Source organism: Epinephelus lanceolatus, chromosome 5, assembly GCF_041903045.1.
Source record: "Epinephelus lanceolatus isolate andai-2023 chromosome 5, ASM4190304v1, whole genome shotgun sequence".
NCBI classification, from domain to species: domain Eukaryota; kingdom Metazoa; phylum Chordata; class Actinopteri; order Perciformes; family Serranidae; genus Epinephelus; species Epinephelus lanceolatus.
In genome coordinates, this window is record NC_135738.1 from 13,356,775 (window position 1) to 13,373,128 (window position 16,354).

The 16,354-nt window shown below is 43.1% G+C and overlaps 1 protein-coding gene across 18 annotated transcripts in view; it reads left to right on the top strand.

Moving 5' to 3' along the window:
* LOC117262261 (unconventional myosin-IXAa-like) overlaps positions 1-16,354 on the top strand; it is a 217,634-nt gene that overhangs the window by 38,112 nt on the left and 163,168 nt on the right. For all 18 annotated transcript variants that reach the window (XM_033635087.2, XM_033635091.2, XM_033635092.2 and 15 more), the window contains exon 2: positions 9,667-10,636. In XM_033635087.2, the coding sequence (XP_033490978.2) occupies positions 9,734-10,636 (903 nt within the window). In that variant the 5' untranslated portion in view covers positions 9,667-9,733. The remainder of the gene's footprint in view (positions 1-9,666; positions 10,637-16,354) is intronic.

Consider the following 16,354-nt stretch of genomic DNA (forward strand, 5'->3'; position numbering starts at 1 on the left):
GTATTTAATATCTTGGATGTGTGCCTGTCGCTGGCAGCTTGCTCCGCTCTTTATATGATCCTAAAGACTCCCTGTCTCCTCTAATGCATTTGTTATAGAGGCGGGGTAATTTACTGCATGTTTGCTGCTGTAAAATATCAGTTTTTATTCTCCGTCTGTGTCAGAGAACGATCTGGAGATGTAGGAGTTTCAAAGATGAGAAGCAAGCCTCTACATCTCAGCGGCTAGAGACAGAAAAAAGTCTGTGCCATCAGTGGAGGGAAGAGAAGTTCATGAGTCACAAAACTCAAATCCAAGTCAAGTCTTTTATTAAAGCAAAGATTTCCAGGAACTACTAAGACACATAAACAAGACTAAGAGTCCATTTTGCACATTCCTGTTAATGTTTCAACCTCATATAAAGAGCTCAGTGCTTTCTGACTGTGTGGATGAGGCTTTATGAGGCTTTACATAAGCTGTTTGTTTATGAACCAGTGTAAAAAACTCATAAATGCACTTAATAATATTCTAATGCAACAACTAATGCAACCACAGCGTAGACTTGCAGGCTTCATGGTAGAGACTAGGAAGTTTCCAGGAAGTTGTAGTAGACAATGAATTGCATTTCAGATAATATTACAGAGCATCCAAAGCCACAAATGCACTTTTTGTTGTGTGAATATCCTCTGATCCCTCTCAATCATCACTTACTGCCTACTAGAAGTGTGTGTGGGTGTATTTATCTACAGAGACTCTGACCTTTGCCTGTATTTTGTTATTTTCTTCTTATTTTTCTGTCATCAAGACATTTGCTGGGCACAGTAGGCAGGTGAGGTTGGGCAGCTCAGTCACCAGAAAAATACTTGCATAAGTTATGTCTGCATGTTATTGTGTAGGATATACATTTAAGCTTTATATTTCGACAGCACTGTGGTTAATGTGTGGTTAGGTTTAGGCACAAAAACACTTGGCTGTGGTGAGGAAAAGATCGTGTTTTGGCTTAAAATACCAGGTTTTGGTGGCACAGTTCCCGCTGGAAAAGCAGCAATGTCTTACCAAAAAATTGCTTTTCGTGGCATCATTCCAGCAGGAGACACAATGATGTCTTGGTAAAAAAAAGACTGCTTTCTGTGGCACTATCCTGACAGGAAAAATAGCAACAGGTTGCTAAAAGATATCCATGTTTGAGGGCTAAAATGCTGCTGGAAAAAGAGCCATGGGTAACGTAAAAACACCTACATTTGGGGGCTAAAAAGCCTCAGGAAATAGCAATGGGTCCCTTAAAAACAACATTGTTTGTTGGTCTACAGTGGTCTGCAGTTTGTTTGCAGAGTCATACAATGACCGCATTTTCTTGTGGCGACTGAATAGGCATTTTATAAAAACAAATAAATTAGCCAACAGGTAGAATTAGCACGCATCCCAAAAGAAAACTACGAAAACCTTGGACACAGTGCTGAAAAAATGCAAATGTAGTGACTAGCGAGGCAAAATGTCGAGTGGACAGAGCTTGTTCTTAATCAGGTTGAATCTAGGGTTGGCTTTCACTTTGACTTTGGCTGGCGAGCACTGAAAGACAGGATGGGAATGAAGAGTGAAGCAGAGTTGGCCTTTTTTCTGTTGGGCAGGAAGGCACTGCCAGTTAGTTTGCCAAAGCATTGTTTGTTCCATTTAAACAGATGTGAGATTTCTGTAGGGCTGCCCCTTGAAAGTCAGGGATTCAAATGTCAGTTGGAGACCCTTTGGTTGACTGAGATTGCTTCAAGTTGAGCAGTCTTTTTTCCCCCAGTGCTTCTTGGGACGTTCTGGTTCCCACAATTAGCTGTAGAGTGAGCTCTCTTGATTTTTACGCTGCTTTTTGGTATAGACGAATTCGGCGAGTGATTTGTGTATGCTGCCATCTTGCGGCGGTGCCATTGCTGCGTTGACATGTGTCAGTCATCAATTCATTATGTTGTCATTGTGAACTGACTTTCTGCAATGACAGCATCATTCGAATAGCTGGATTGATGATGTTAGACAGTGGCCTCCGGTAACTGATGAAGGTATCTTAAATGAGTACCGATATTAATATAGAAATTAATCATTTGTTTGAGCGATAAACAGGAAAGATTAGAGTAATAGGGAGATAATAGACTGTGTCATTAAACACTGTGTAATATAACGTTAGCATACGTTACGTGTGCTGACGTTAGCAAGCTAGCAGCGTGACATTTAATCATTATGGACAGGCTACGTGACTAAAAACAACAACAACAACACGTGTTTGTGATTTGTTTTAGGTATTCAAGAATATTTTATTGATCGCCTGGCCTCCGATGACCAGAAAAACGGCAATTACAGGTCTCTGATTGAGGGTCAAAATTACCTGAGCTCCGGATCAGTTGGGCAAATTTTACACTGCCTTTTAGACGACCATCACATCATATTGAAGGCGATCAATATTGATCGCCTTCAATATGATGTGATGGTCACGTAGCCTGTCCATAATGATTAAATGTCACGCTGCTAGCTTGCTAACGTCAGCACATGTAACGTATACTAACGTTATATTACACAGTGTTTAATGATACAGTCTATTATCTCCCTATTACTCTAATCTTTCCTGCTTATCGCTCAAACAAATGATTAATTTCTATATTAATATTGGTACTCATTTAAGATACCTTCATCAGTTACCGGAGGCCACTGTCTAACATCATCAATCCAGCTATTCATGATGCTGTCATTGTAGAGAGTCAGTTCACAATAACAGCATAATGAATTGATGACTGACACGTCACCGCAGCAATGGCGCCGCCGCAAGATGGCGGCATACACAAATCGCTCGCCGAATTCGTCTATAGACTGTAGACATGATGCAGCGGCACAGAGGAGGAGAAACTTTCCGCTGTAAGGCTCTGACACGAAATTATCTTCGCTCTTCTGCTTGGAAGGTACTTAATACGACACAGTCTCTGGCTTTTGTTTGATATCTAGTGTCTGCAAAAAATGTCGCACATTTCCAATCCACCATTAGCGCCATTAGCTTGTTTCCTATGTTACATAAATGCTGCTGTCACACACTGAACATCCCACTGAGCCCATTCAAACTTTATTTGAAAATTAAAAAAACAGCCAAATCTGATTGGACTGATATAACTCTGAGTCGGGTACAGCTCTACGTTTCTACAATATTAACTTGCAGTGTAGGGAGGAGGGGCCAACAATTGCTGCATGGTATACCTTTAAACCTGGTGCAATATATTCTTTTTCTTCCTGTCTGTAGAGAGCTGAAACAATCTGTTGATTTTTGTTAATCGTTTAGTCATTTTTTTAACCAAAAATCAAACATTTGCTGGTTTTGGATGTGCAATCTGAATATTTTTGGACTGTTGTTTGAACAAAAAAGACATTCAAAGACACCGCCACAGACTGTTGGACATTTTATACAATAATCAATGAATCAATAATGAAAATCATTAGTTGCAGCCCTGTTAGTTTGTCTCCTTTGCTCTCTCTGCTCTCTAACCTTACGTCCTTCTCTCCTCCCTGAGCCCCTCTCCCTCCTCTGTTGGACTCTATCTCTTTAAATATTAATGCGTACCTGGAAGGAGCTCTGTTTTCTAACATTAGCACCTGAATGATGGCTCTGAATGGCCTCAACCTGAGGCTGAACCTGTCCACCAGTCAGAGGACTGGCACGCTCTCATTAAGTCGTCCTCTACTCTTTCAGCCTCTCTCCATTTTAAAGCACGAGCATTCCTCCACCACGTCAGCGTACAACCTTATCTCCACACGCTGTCAGCACTCCAGATTCGACCGTGTCAAAACAAGACGTAACTGACGTTGAGCCTCCTCCACTTCACCACCTCTTTTCGTTTGTTTTTAACCTTCTCCTCCTTCTCATCTGCTCTCCTCCCTTCCTCGCCGTGCCTGACTTACATCACTTTCCATCTTCATCCATCATCATCAGAACGCCGCTGCTGTAAACGCTGAACATACAGTATTAAGGTCATGTCTGTCTATTGTGCTCAGCATCTAACAGCCATCCAGTTCCTGCCTGGATGACCTCACCACGCGCAGCTGTTCGAGGAAATGCCAGGAAAGTTTTTTTATCTCCCCCCCAACAAAATTTGGCGGCCGGCTTTCGTAGTGATTTGTGATGTGTCGGAGCCTCAGCTGGTATGTGACCTTGGCTCTTCACTCTGACCTTTGACCTCTAAAAACACCATCCATCAGTCCCCACCCCTGATCCCTCTGACGGTTTAACAAAACCTTCAGCTACTCCTGATGTCTCCTGTTGTCCAGTTCGTTGTTTCATGAACTCTCAGCAGACAGTGGAGGTTAAAGGGGGTCTCACATGAGCTCAGTTCGAGGCAACGTGGCTGGCAGATAATAAATAAACTAACTGTGAATCCATTCTGGGAGAAAAACGTCATTACCCGAAGTAGGGATTTAGATTCCCCTCCTATCCTTTAAACTGCTAATCCGCAATATCCTTTTATTTTGGTGACATCTGTGGTGTTTAGGAATGGTATTTCCCAGAGATCATTTGTGTATCAGGGTGACTTACTGTACTGTGATATCATTTTCCTATGTCGATAAAGTCTTTTCTACTCAGTTTTCTTCTGTTTATTAGAAGCAAACCACTCTTCCTTATGCTTATAACACATAATCTCTATTACCGTCTGTATAAAAAAATATTTTCTGACATTGGTTGTTCAACGATATATACTGCTCTGTGATTGGAAAGAGGCAAAAAATGCATTTATCCATATTGTGTCATGGTGGAATTCTCTTTTTTTCCATAATTGTAAGATTTAACATAGTAAACATAACATTTAATTACAAAATTCAAAGTAGGTCTGCATTAGTTTTGCAATCCAAGCTCAGTTTTCAGTTCTGCTCAGTTCAGTTTCAGAGTTCTGTTTAAATATTTATAATACACAGTTTATTGTTCTTCAGTTATTTCTGGTCCAGTGTGATGAAATATAGGGAAGACAACAGTTGGTAACCACACACTCTCACAAACTGTACACTCTTTCCCACGCTACAGTATCTGTCAGCTATTCTCATTGTGAAAGCAGCCTTTCTTTGGATGGTGGACTGTGAGTTCTCACCAAGCATCTCCCCATTCTAGTGTGTTTTTTCACTGCTAGCTGAAATAGCTAGTTACCTTTGATAGTAATAATACCGTCCTTACACATACCTCAGGCTCCTCTCATGCACTGTTTGTACGTTTTCCTATAAAAAGTAATGCACCAAAGTTCGTACATATCCCACGCAGAGCATGTGAGCGGAGCGGGTGAAAATTTCTGCTCTTCGCTCACAGACCTGTCACTTTGCGCCGCTCGTCCGCTCCGCTTGGTTCTGCGCATTCTTCGCTCCGCTCCACTCCATCATAAATTTTATCCCGCTCCACTCGCTTACCACTCCACTCAAAAAAACTGCGTTGTACTACCCTAACCTGTAATCTTCTGTTCACAAATAAAACATGAGCTTGGTAGATTCTCCAGGGAAGCCCTCTCCCCGCAGTTAGGGACTGTTCTACATGGTACTGCTGTCGGCAGGGTGGAAATAAGTCAAAGTGTAGAGGAGACGGACCGGGTTAAGCGACCGACCTCCAGGGAAACCCTCTCGCCTCTCCCCGCAGTTAGGGACCGTTCTCCAAGGTACCACTGCTTCTCTTCTCAGTTTCTTTTCTGAAGTACACAGTAAACTCCATAGTTTTGAAAGAAAATAGTGTGGGTGTGCGCAGGTGCAAAGATGCATTCTGGGTGGGGCATGAGTGACCGGAGCAAAATTGGAGCGAGAGATAAGGCTCCGCTCCACCTTTTAAAAAAAAAATAGCTGCTCCTCGCTCAACACAAAATCCTTCCGCTCACATGCTCTGTTCCCATGTAATGTAATGTTTTGAAGTTGGCGTAGTGGAATGATCCAGAACTATGCGTGAACTTTGAGTCATTTTAGGTATGTTGTCACCATGTTTCTTTTCCTAAACCTAACCACACTAACTTAACTTGCCCAAACCTAACCTCCATAACTTCACATTAAGTTCATAATGTTTCATTAAGTATTTAACGTCATTCATGGGGCACTGTTTTGTAGGATATCATACAAACTGTTGTGTCGCATACCTCAGTATTTTGCTTTTTTTCCATCGTCTTTCTTATTCTGCTTTCTCTCCGATGCACCACGCGGATCGGACTTCTTTATCATATATGAGAATCTGATGTTTTCAGCTATCACTTGGAACTACTAAAACCTGTTTTGTCAACCCAGTCTTGAAGTCGAAATCCAATGCTTGGTCAGTGACTTCCAGTGTCAGACACTGCCGCAAAAAGCTGTCCTTTCACGTCGGCATGATATGGAAGTTAAGGCGGCGGAAGTCCGTGTAAGACGAGTTGGAGGGGTGGTCCAACAACCGACTTTTACCAGGGAGGCCGGCATTTGCTTCCCGCAAGATTGTAAAGCCAAACCTTGTTCTATTTTGTCTCTAAACCCAACCATGTTTGTGTGCTGTTGAAGGAAAAAAAACGTAGTGGGTTTATTTTAAAAGAGACTGTATGCAAATTGTACATTTCCTGGGAAGTGTATTTTGAAAACAGACAACACATGTAACAGGCAGAACTTGACAGGGTGTCCCAGATCGTCAACAACCAACGCACCCAGGGTACCTTGCACGCCATTTGTCTACGTGTAAAGTCCATGACAAAATGTCGATATGTGATGAGGTCAGAGTGAGAATGTGTTGGATTTGCTCCACTGTCGGACTCCTGTTAATGCCTGTGCAGCACACCCATCCTACACATGCCAATCTTTGAACCCCTTGGATGCTGCTGCTAATCTGATAGGTCAAACAAAGACGTTCTGAACCATCTCTGGCTTAAAGTCTTGTGCTGTCACTCAGTGGATCTGCAGTCCCATGGGTGGGCAGCACACCACAAGACAAGGGCGCACATAGTTTTAAAAAAGTTCATGTTTTGAATCTTATTTTCGTATATTATTTTCTTGGCAACTGTGCCGCCCTACCACATGGTGTCTATTCGGCCTGTGCTAAGAGCCCTGTGGGTTATTGTGGCAAGGTAACCTGTCTGTCTGTCCCACCTTTTACTACATGTTGGCTGTGATGCACAATTGGTTATTTGCCAACTGAAATCTTCTAGACGTGTGGATGTTTTACTGTAGGCAGAGATCTCAACAAAAAGCGTGGATGCATTTTAATTTTCAGATATAGCCGGCTTTGTTCAGACGTAGTGTGAATTGTCAACTTAAGTTTGTTTTTTGTTAAGAAATCAATCCAGTGTCACCACATTTTGATCTGCAGTCTGGGAAGAGACACAGATTTGCCCACCTAGCTTTGCTTCAGTGTTCATTTGTTCAATCGTTTTCTTTGTACAAGCACCACAGATACTCAAAAGGAACCCACCAGACGGCACAAACGGACCATGAATACTGTCTGTATTTACATTTCTGCATAATAGCCTTGGATCTCCGACCTGTTACCCGTTTGAACAGCTCGTTAGCGTCTCAACGCGTGACTGCATCGATCTTGGGGGATGTTGTTTTGAATCTTGTGTACACTCTCTCATCTCTGTATTTTAGCTCAGTCGTCTCTGCCTCCGCTCCGTCTTTCATCCCTCGCAGTTCACCTCTTTGTTTCTTACAGACGCCCAGCTGGTTATTTCCTCTCTCTCTCTCTCCGTCTCTGTCTGGTGGTGGCGGGGCTGCTGCAGACTACTGTAGGTGGTCAGGATCACTCCAGACGGCAGGAGGGAGAGGAGGGTCTGTCTGGGGCGCTCAGAGGACGACTGGTTGGCTCATCCTCTGCTTTCTTTCTCTTTATGTATCTGTCTGGCCTTTGCACTTAGCTGAGAGAGCCAGTGAGGAAAATTTAAAGTCGTCCGGCAACAAAGGAGAGAGATGACTTAAAGCGAGAACTGGATTCAGTGTAAAGAGCCTAAAGGAGTACTGGTACATGTTTTCATCAAAACATTAACCTCAGTTCACTCGAACATTGCGTGAATTAGTTTGTTGTTTCGTGTTTAATGCATTGTCCTGCCTTTGCATTGTTGTTCTGTGCAGACAGACCTTGAACTGAGAGTCGAAGGAGAGAAGGGAAGGAAGGAAGTGTAGAAATGTAAAGCATGTATTTGTTTGCACTGATAGGGAATATCCAGAACGTAGTCAGAGAGGAAGAAGTGAAAACAGCATGAGAGAGACGAAGCGAGGAAAAAAGAAAATAGGATGAGGTGATGAAGAGCAGGGATCAGTAAAGTTTTCACAGTGGTGGTCTTGGTTTTGGCCTACATTTAAAATTGAGTTCTTGTTTCTACATTTTGGGGTACTAAACTGATCCATATTCATCGTGTGGTATTGGTATTTTGTATCTCCACAGAGACTGGAGTTCGGCAATAAAACCAAACTGTCACACTGATGCACTCTCTGCATTTAGTAATGATACAGTAGAGTAGAAGGAGCCTCGTTTTCCAGATCTGACTGACAGTATTATAAAAAGTCAACTCACAGTTATTGTGACCAACAATATCACGGTTGTCAGTTTTGCCACAGTATTGTTAAAATGTGCCCAGAGAGTTCTGATACACACACTGAAATGAATTCATCTAATTTAATATTGAAAGTAAGGGCTGCCCAATATGACAAAAAGTCGTACTGTGATGACTTTGACAGTGATGGCGATTGGGATATTTTATTTTCACTGAAAAAGATATAAAAAGTGACATCAACAAAATTAACACTGCACAGCAGCCCTAAGACGATGTTAAAATTACTGGTTCATCTGAACGATAAGCTTGTAAAATAGTTCCTTGTGTTGAATTTCGGTCTGGTTTAGCAGTATTTTAATTTTGTCGTTCAAAGTAAAAGCAACTGAAAATGACTTACTTCTTAGTTCTCATACAGTTCAGCGAGATAAATACATTTTTAGCATTAGTTTAACAAATTTAAGCACAGTTTCTTAGAAACATTTCTATATATATGAGTATAGTTATCATAGTAGTTTGATCTCTGTCCCATAATCTTCAGCAAATTTAACAGTCATTTACAGTTTTTCTTTTTTTTCCCAACGTCACATTTGAAGCTTTGTGGTGTGTGAAAGTGGACTGTGTGTGTGTGTGTGTGTGTGTGTGTGTGTGTGAGAGAGAGAGAGAGCGAGAGAGAGAGAATGGAGTGCAGTGTTCACTATCAACAGGGAAGTGGTGAATTAAACCATTGTGCTCTGATTACAGCCACTTTTGTGTGGAAGGTGGCAGCTGTTAATCTTGGCACACGGCTAGAGCCCTTGGATTATCACATGAGTACACACACACACACACACACACACACACAGATAAGCTGGCCAGTAGCCTTTAAATTCATGAAGCAGCTACTGTTCCTCATTGTTTTGAATAGCTATCAGTTCTTGTGTCTCTCTTTGACTCGGTCTCATGCTCCTTCTTTTGTGGCGTCTGTGATAGTCGTTCCCTTTACAACCCAAAACAGAAAGCCTATTGAGTCGACCCACTCTGTCATGGGACAGATGAAATCGCCATGACTCTACTGACCCCGTTGTGACTCAATGTACTGAATAGGCCTGAGAACATGAAGTAACCACTAATTCTTCCTTTGAACTCTTGTTGTCGTGTTGTTTTGCCGCCATGTTTAACCTCTTCCATCTCTTCTCTCTTTGTCTCTGTCCTCCTCCAGTTGGGATGTCCTGAGTTAGTCCTCCGGGCCCAGAGAGCGGTGTGCTGATGGGACCTGCTGCGCCACCATGAGCTTACAAGATGGCGGCTGCAGCTACGCCAGCAGCGCCAACATGGCCACCGCTAGTGGCAGCATGCGGCGGCGCCTGGAGGACCAGGAGTTCTCCTTGCGCGTCTACCCAGGCGCCTTGGCTGAGGGGACCATCTACTGCCCTGTCAGCGCCCGCAAGAACACCACAGCTGCTGAAGCCATCGAGTGCCTCATTGAGCGGTTGCGTCTGGATCGTACCAAGTGCTACGTGTTGGCCGAGGTGAAGGAGTTTGGCGGGGAGGAATGGATCCTGAACCCTGGCGACTGCCCTGTTCAGCGGATGATGTTGTGGCCACGGAGCGCCTTGGAGAACCGCAGCGGCCTGGGCAGTGGCGATGACTACCGCTTCCTCCTGCGGGAGAAGAACCTGGATGGATCTATTCATTATGGCGGCAGCCTGCAGATGTGGCTGCGGGTGACTGAGGAGCGTCGCCGCATGGTGGAGCGGGGTTTCCTCCCCCAGCCTGCAGGGAGCGACCCTCCGTCCGACCTCTGCGCTCTCCCGGAGCTAGCAGAACGCACCATTTTGGAAAGCCTGCGTGCACGTTTCCGCCAGGAGAAGATCTACACTTACATTGGGAGTATTCTTATTGTTGTTAACCCCTTTCAGTTCCTGCCAATCTACAATCCCAAATATGTCAAATTGTACGACAACCACACGCTGGGGAAGCTGGAGCCCCATATTTATGCTGTGGCGGATGTGGCGTATCATGCCATGCTGCAGCGACGGAAGAACCAGTGCATAGTGATATCTGGGGAGAGCGGGTCTGGGAAGACTCAGAGCACCAACTTCCTCATTCATCACCTGACTGCGCTCAGCCAGAAGGGATTCGCCAGCGGGGTGGAGCAGATCATCCTGGGAGCGGGGCCAGTGTTGGAAGTAAGGAACTCACATGAAAACACCTGCAGCGTTGAACAAATGTTACAGAGTATATGCTTGTGCGGGTCTGTCGGTTTGTCAGTGAGGTGACTCAAAATCTTAACAATAGATGTTCATGAGATTTGGTTCTGACGGAGGAGTAGAGGATTTGATTTTTGTGGTGGTGGGTTTTGGCTTTGCCTTTCAACGTTTAGATGCCTTAAGTGATGACTCAGAAATCCATACAGATAGACACTTATGATAGAAATGATATTTGATGATGCTGTTGTATGTATTTGTGCTTTGAGTTCATTCCACCTGACTGTCTGGTATGACTGTGGGACCACCTCAGCTGAGTCTAATAGCCTTTTTCCACTGCAGGAACTTTCTTAGAAACCCACAAATGTTTTAATGAATTGAGAAACCTCAGCTGAGAGGAGCTCATGTCTACGTGTAGTTCCTGGTCTGTAATTCCTGCCCCCCAAAAAGGCAAATAGAAATGTGCAGAGAGAACTGGTATGGCCCTGATTTAAGCCATGTTTTCACCGAAAGTTTCCTGGACATTTAAGCCCCGTTTCCACTGAGCAGTATGATATGGTTCAGTTCAGTTCGGTACACTTTTTTTCTGTTTCCACTGTGAAAAGTTGTGGACGGTACCAATGGCTCCGTTCCGTACTGTCCCCATTTTTGGTCCCCCCTCTGTTGGGGCACTAAAATTGTATGCCATATAAAAACTAAAGTGATGGTCAAAGCTGTAACATTGAAATTTAAGGTGTGTTGATGGATTCGTGTTGTCAACTCATGCGTTGAGAAACACTACAAGTTGACGTTCCACCTTAAAAGTCGCTGGCAGTCGGCCCAGTAAATTAAGTTATTTTTTTCTCAGACTCCAGCTGCTGCAAGAGGCAGCAAAACATCCTTTCATTTTATAGTTACAGTTTACTAATAAAACTCTCCACAGTATGAACAGTGGTTACATGAGCCTCAAAACCAGCCACAACTCCGCCCTGAGCAGAGTGACCAACTGCTATTGACCAATCAACAGACTGCAGTGTTCACAGCTCCACCTTTTAGTACCAGATCTGTGTGCTAGGTACCCCAACAGAGGGGGGACCAAAAATTGGGACTGTACGGAACGGTTCTGCTGGTACCATCCACAACTTTTCACAGTGGAAATGGAAATATAGCGTACCGAACTGGACTGTAACGTATTGCTTGGTGGAAACTGGGCTAAAAGGTAACCACAGTTCAGTATTGGATGACTGTTGGGCAACTAAGAAAGTGTTCTTCCAACAGAGTCTGCGTTGAAGCTTGATTGTTCAGACAGTTGTTTTAAGGTTTATAAAGTGTAGACCTGTAAGGGAGTATATGTGTTTTTTAGCAAGACAAGAACACAGACCATGAAGGCTCATGTAAAGATCAAGAAATATATGGTGCTGAGATCAAGACTTTTAGCACTGTAGCCAACTTAGGCCTAAAGTACTCCATAATTATCCTGTGTTTTTAACAACTCACTATGTTTAGTTTAGTGAAAATATTCGTACTGATAAAGCAGCAAGCTGAAGCCGAGCTGAATGTGATTCATATGTTGTGAATTAGACGTCCCAAATGTGGAGAGGAAGTGACAAAAGCCTGATGAAATCTGATGAGAACTCAGCAGGTTATTTCTCCGGCGTTGGAATGTCAGCTCATGAGACGAGGCATGAAATGGATTATAGAAATGTCTTTCTGAAACTGGAATACCTCGACGTGCGGGGGAACCTATATTTAGCCTCGGCTTTACCACATATGACTCCTATATATGATATTTGACCCAGAAACTGGGCGTCCGTTCTCTGCATTGATGGAATAAAAAACCTAATGGAATGTCGGCTAATCCGCCCAGGATTATTATCAATAATGGATTATGGATTATGGAATTTCATTTGGAATTTCATGTTTTGGGAAGGTCTGTTCAAGGGCGACATGTTCTCATCAACCTAAATATGACTCAGTGTAGTGTGTTGTTTTCTGGCAGCCATTTTGTCTTGCTGCACACGGCTTCCTGTCAGGACGTATGGGGATGTCATGTCAACACGCAGCTGTGCATGTTGACACCATGTGCCTCCCATGTGGAAGTCTGTACAGTAAAAGGAGGCAGTTGTATGGTCAGTTGGATATATGGTTTGTCATCTGGAAATCATGAATCACCTTTCAGACCTCCTCGCTGCTTTTGGGGAAGAAACTCGTAACTGCAGCTGCTTTTATAGAAAAACTCTGGCCTCTGTGAAAAACCCTGCAGTATAGAAGCTTTTCAGGCGGATAGTTTGCATATGACTACTGCTTGAGACTATGCCATACATCCTAAGAATCTCTTGCAAAATAACAAACAAGGGATGTATTACACGTGTGGAAAATGACAGGTATTTTGGCGGCGTAGCTTCACCGCATAGCTGTGGATGAACCTGACCATCACAAGGGTACAGTTGCACTTCTCTGCAGGTGATGATTTGACGCTGGTGACTGAATGCCTCTCAGGTGCCGGAGGCGACAGTGCGGGGAGGACTGAGAGGCTTGTTTTGATAATAACACAGATAGAGGAACGTTACTCTCACAGGAACTAGATACCGTTTGGTGGCTTGTGTGCTGTGTGTGGGAGCATGACTGTGTCCCATGTAATCACTTCCCCGTCAGTCACCTGTCTGACCGAGGTGCGAGAGACAAGGTGCACAGTTGAAATGTGACAGACACGAACACGCAAAGGGAATTATCATGAGGACAAGAGAATTCATCTCTGGTTCCAATTTGTTTTGTTTTGTGTCTTTTTCTTGTGTTGTTGTTGATAATTTGCCAGATGTAGAAAAGATATAGTTTTTTGTGTTAGCCAAAAAAGGAAGAGCTTTTCAAGAGCCAAAATTTTGAGGCAGCACAAGTGTAAGTTTAAGGGGATGTTGCAGCAATATTAGTTGGAATTCTTTAAGAGAGAGAGAGTTACATGTCTAGATGAGCTCAGGGCTACTGTTAGACCTCATGAGAGGACCATGTTTATTGTTTTGTAGTGAAGACTGCAGTTAAGCCATTGTTAGTGAACGGTGCCCAAACGCCTCACCATGCTTCCTTCTGCAGAGAGGTTTGGACCGCTAGGAGCTATTTACCAGCTGACAACAAGCCAAGCTAAATTAATGTTATCTATTTCCATTTGCATAGGTGTGAGACCAAATATACAAATTATAACACAATATGAATAGTTTGTTCTGTATGCCTTTATTCTTGTAGCGTGTATTATTCAGACTAGTTTGTCTAATTTTCAGTTCAGTTCAGTCACATTTACAGTCCAGCTGTTCAGGATTTTTGTTCTGCATTCTAACAAAGGTGCATGCAGGCTCTCATATAAAGTATGATCGCACACTCACGGGCTGAGACAGTCATGAAGTTTGCTGAAGCGTGATCTGCTGCATCCAATCCAATTCTTTGCCATGCATTTTTAAAAAGCTGCTTTTATAAAGGGGATAATCTGATAATATTTAACCACACATGCCAAATTGACGACATCACACTGTATGAATTTGTGACTCTCGCCCTCCAGCTGCTCGGGCACTATAAACAACACATAACATCAACTGCTCTCCTGTGTGCTGTAGCTTTTTCAACACTCCCCGACAGCTGAACATGACGTCCACATTAATGCACCGTTTGCATCCTACGAACAACAGCTGGATGCAGAGGCATTATGGTGCTGCTGTGAACGCCCCGGGGCCTGACGTGTTTCTTTGAAAAGCAGCTCTCTGGGGTAAAAAGTTTACCGCCAGCCAAGACACAAGGCTGCTGAGTTGAACCAGCCGAATTCTTTGGTTTCCACAAGTTGTAATGCCAATTACAGAACCATTTGCTTCGGTCAGATGCTGCCGCTGCTGCGCTGAAGCGTTGTGAGAGTTTGAATGTTCGCCTGAGGCAGAGTCAGGCTGCAAATATGAGACTGTCAGCAAGGCCTTATTGGGGGATTTCAAATGCATGCCAGTCTTTAAGAAGTATTAACGCCAGCCAGTTTGTTAGTTTCCTGATGTTTTCCCCTCTTAATCTCTGTAAATTGGTCTGCTTGTTTGTCTGCAGGTATTTCACTCCAGATACAGAGCTGGGCAAATTACTCACAAATTGCTCCAAAGGTCTTATCAGTTAACTCGTTATGCACTCAGGAGCAAATTCACAAAGAATGGATTGCAGCTGCTGATTGCACCATGAATTGTGCATCACTTGTTACTGCCAGCTGCCCCGTCTCAAGCTCCAGTTCATAAGAGATATTGTGTTCGCTGTATTACAGAGCAAACACGGCCATAATCTAGTGCTGCCCCTGACTAAGAATGTTCCTAGTCGACCAATAGTCGTCATTTAGGGCCATTAGTCGACTAGTCGCCCGCATGTTTACGATATTAATCTAATTATTGAATTTCGGGCGTGGCAACACAATGGTTTGAGTTGAAGGTGTGAGAAAGAATAGTATCAGTAACATTGTTAACACTGTGCTACATTACAGAGAAATACAAAACCGTACTAATGAACCTTCATTAATATAGGCCTATATTTTATCTACAAGTGCACGTCACACACTGAGCGAGCCGCCTGTTAATGATGCTGTCGGCAAAGCAGTGGACTTACTTTTTTAGCAGCCCAAAAAGCAGCTCAATCCTTTTGTGAATTGGTCCCTCAGTTGTCAGTTTATTAGGTACACCTGGCTAAAATGAATGCAGCCTACTACAACAGTCCTGCAATAAATTCTTCATTCAGGTTTTAATGTTCAATTTTTATTGAAACTGCTTAAGAGAGCATTGATTCAACTTTAAGATAATTTTGGAGGATGTAGTTTGTGGTGCATCTGAGTTGCCTATAAATCCAAATTAATCTTCCATCAAACACTTGGTAGGGAAGCAAAGACGACCCTCCCAAAATGTCAAAGTAAGAGAATGTTACCTGGTTTTGTAATTGTGATGTAATGACCGAATTTTATGTTGTAATCCCTCACAAGACTGTTCCATACAGTAAGATTCAGGCACAATATCGACTCTGATGAGTGTGGAGATGTATATACATTTTAGAGTTTAAAGGATTAGTCAGTTATTTGATTGACAGAAATTAACCTGCAGCTTTTTTTGGTTTCAGACTGTTAGTTACACAAAACAAGCTGTCTGAAGATGTTATCCTGGGTTCTCAATTAATCAAGAATATAATGGGGAGATGAAATGATAATAATGATAATCATTAGTTGCAGCCATAATGTATTCTGCTGACATAAATCTTCATCAAATCATCCTGTGCAGTAAAGACAGATTGCACGCCTGAGAATTGATCACAGAAAAGAACTCAAAATGGCATCATTGTACTACATGATTCGCTTCTTCATCACGCCCAAACAGAAGTCAAACAAATTGGCACCCAGCTGTGGTGCTGGAGGGAATGTGGAGGAATCATGTTTGACCATGCCCATGTTTTTTGGTTTTGTCCTTCTATCCAGACTTTCTGGAAAGAAGTAGCAACAATCAATTCAGAAACTTTAGGTTTCAGTATTAGAACAACATTCACATCCTCTTTTCTTGGACACATCCCTGACGGACTACGTAAAGATGATACCTATCTAGTAAAGATCTTGCCGGCAGCAAGTAAAATGGCCAATACAAAACACTAGCTCCAGAAAAACAGCCCCACTGCTGACCTCTTTATTAATTCTGTTAAACACTTGCATCTTCTGGGACCGATGACCTACTCTGT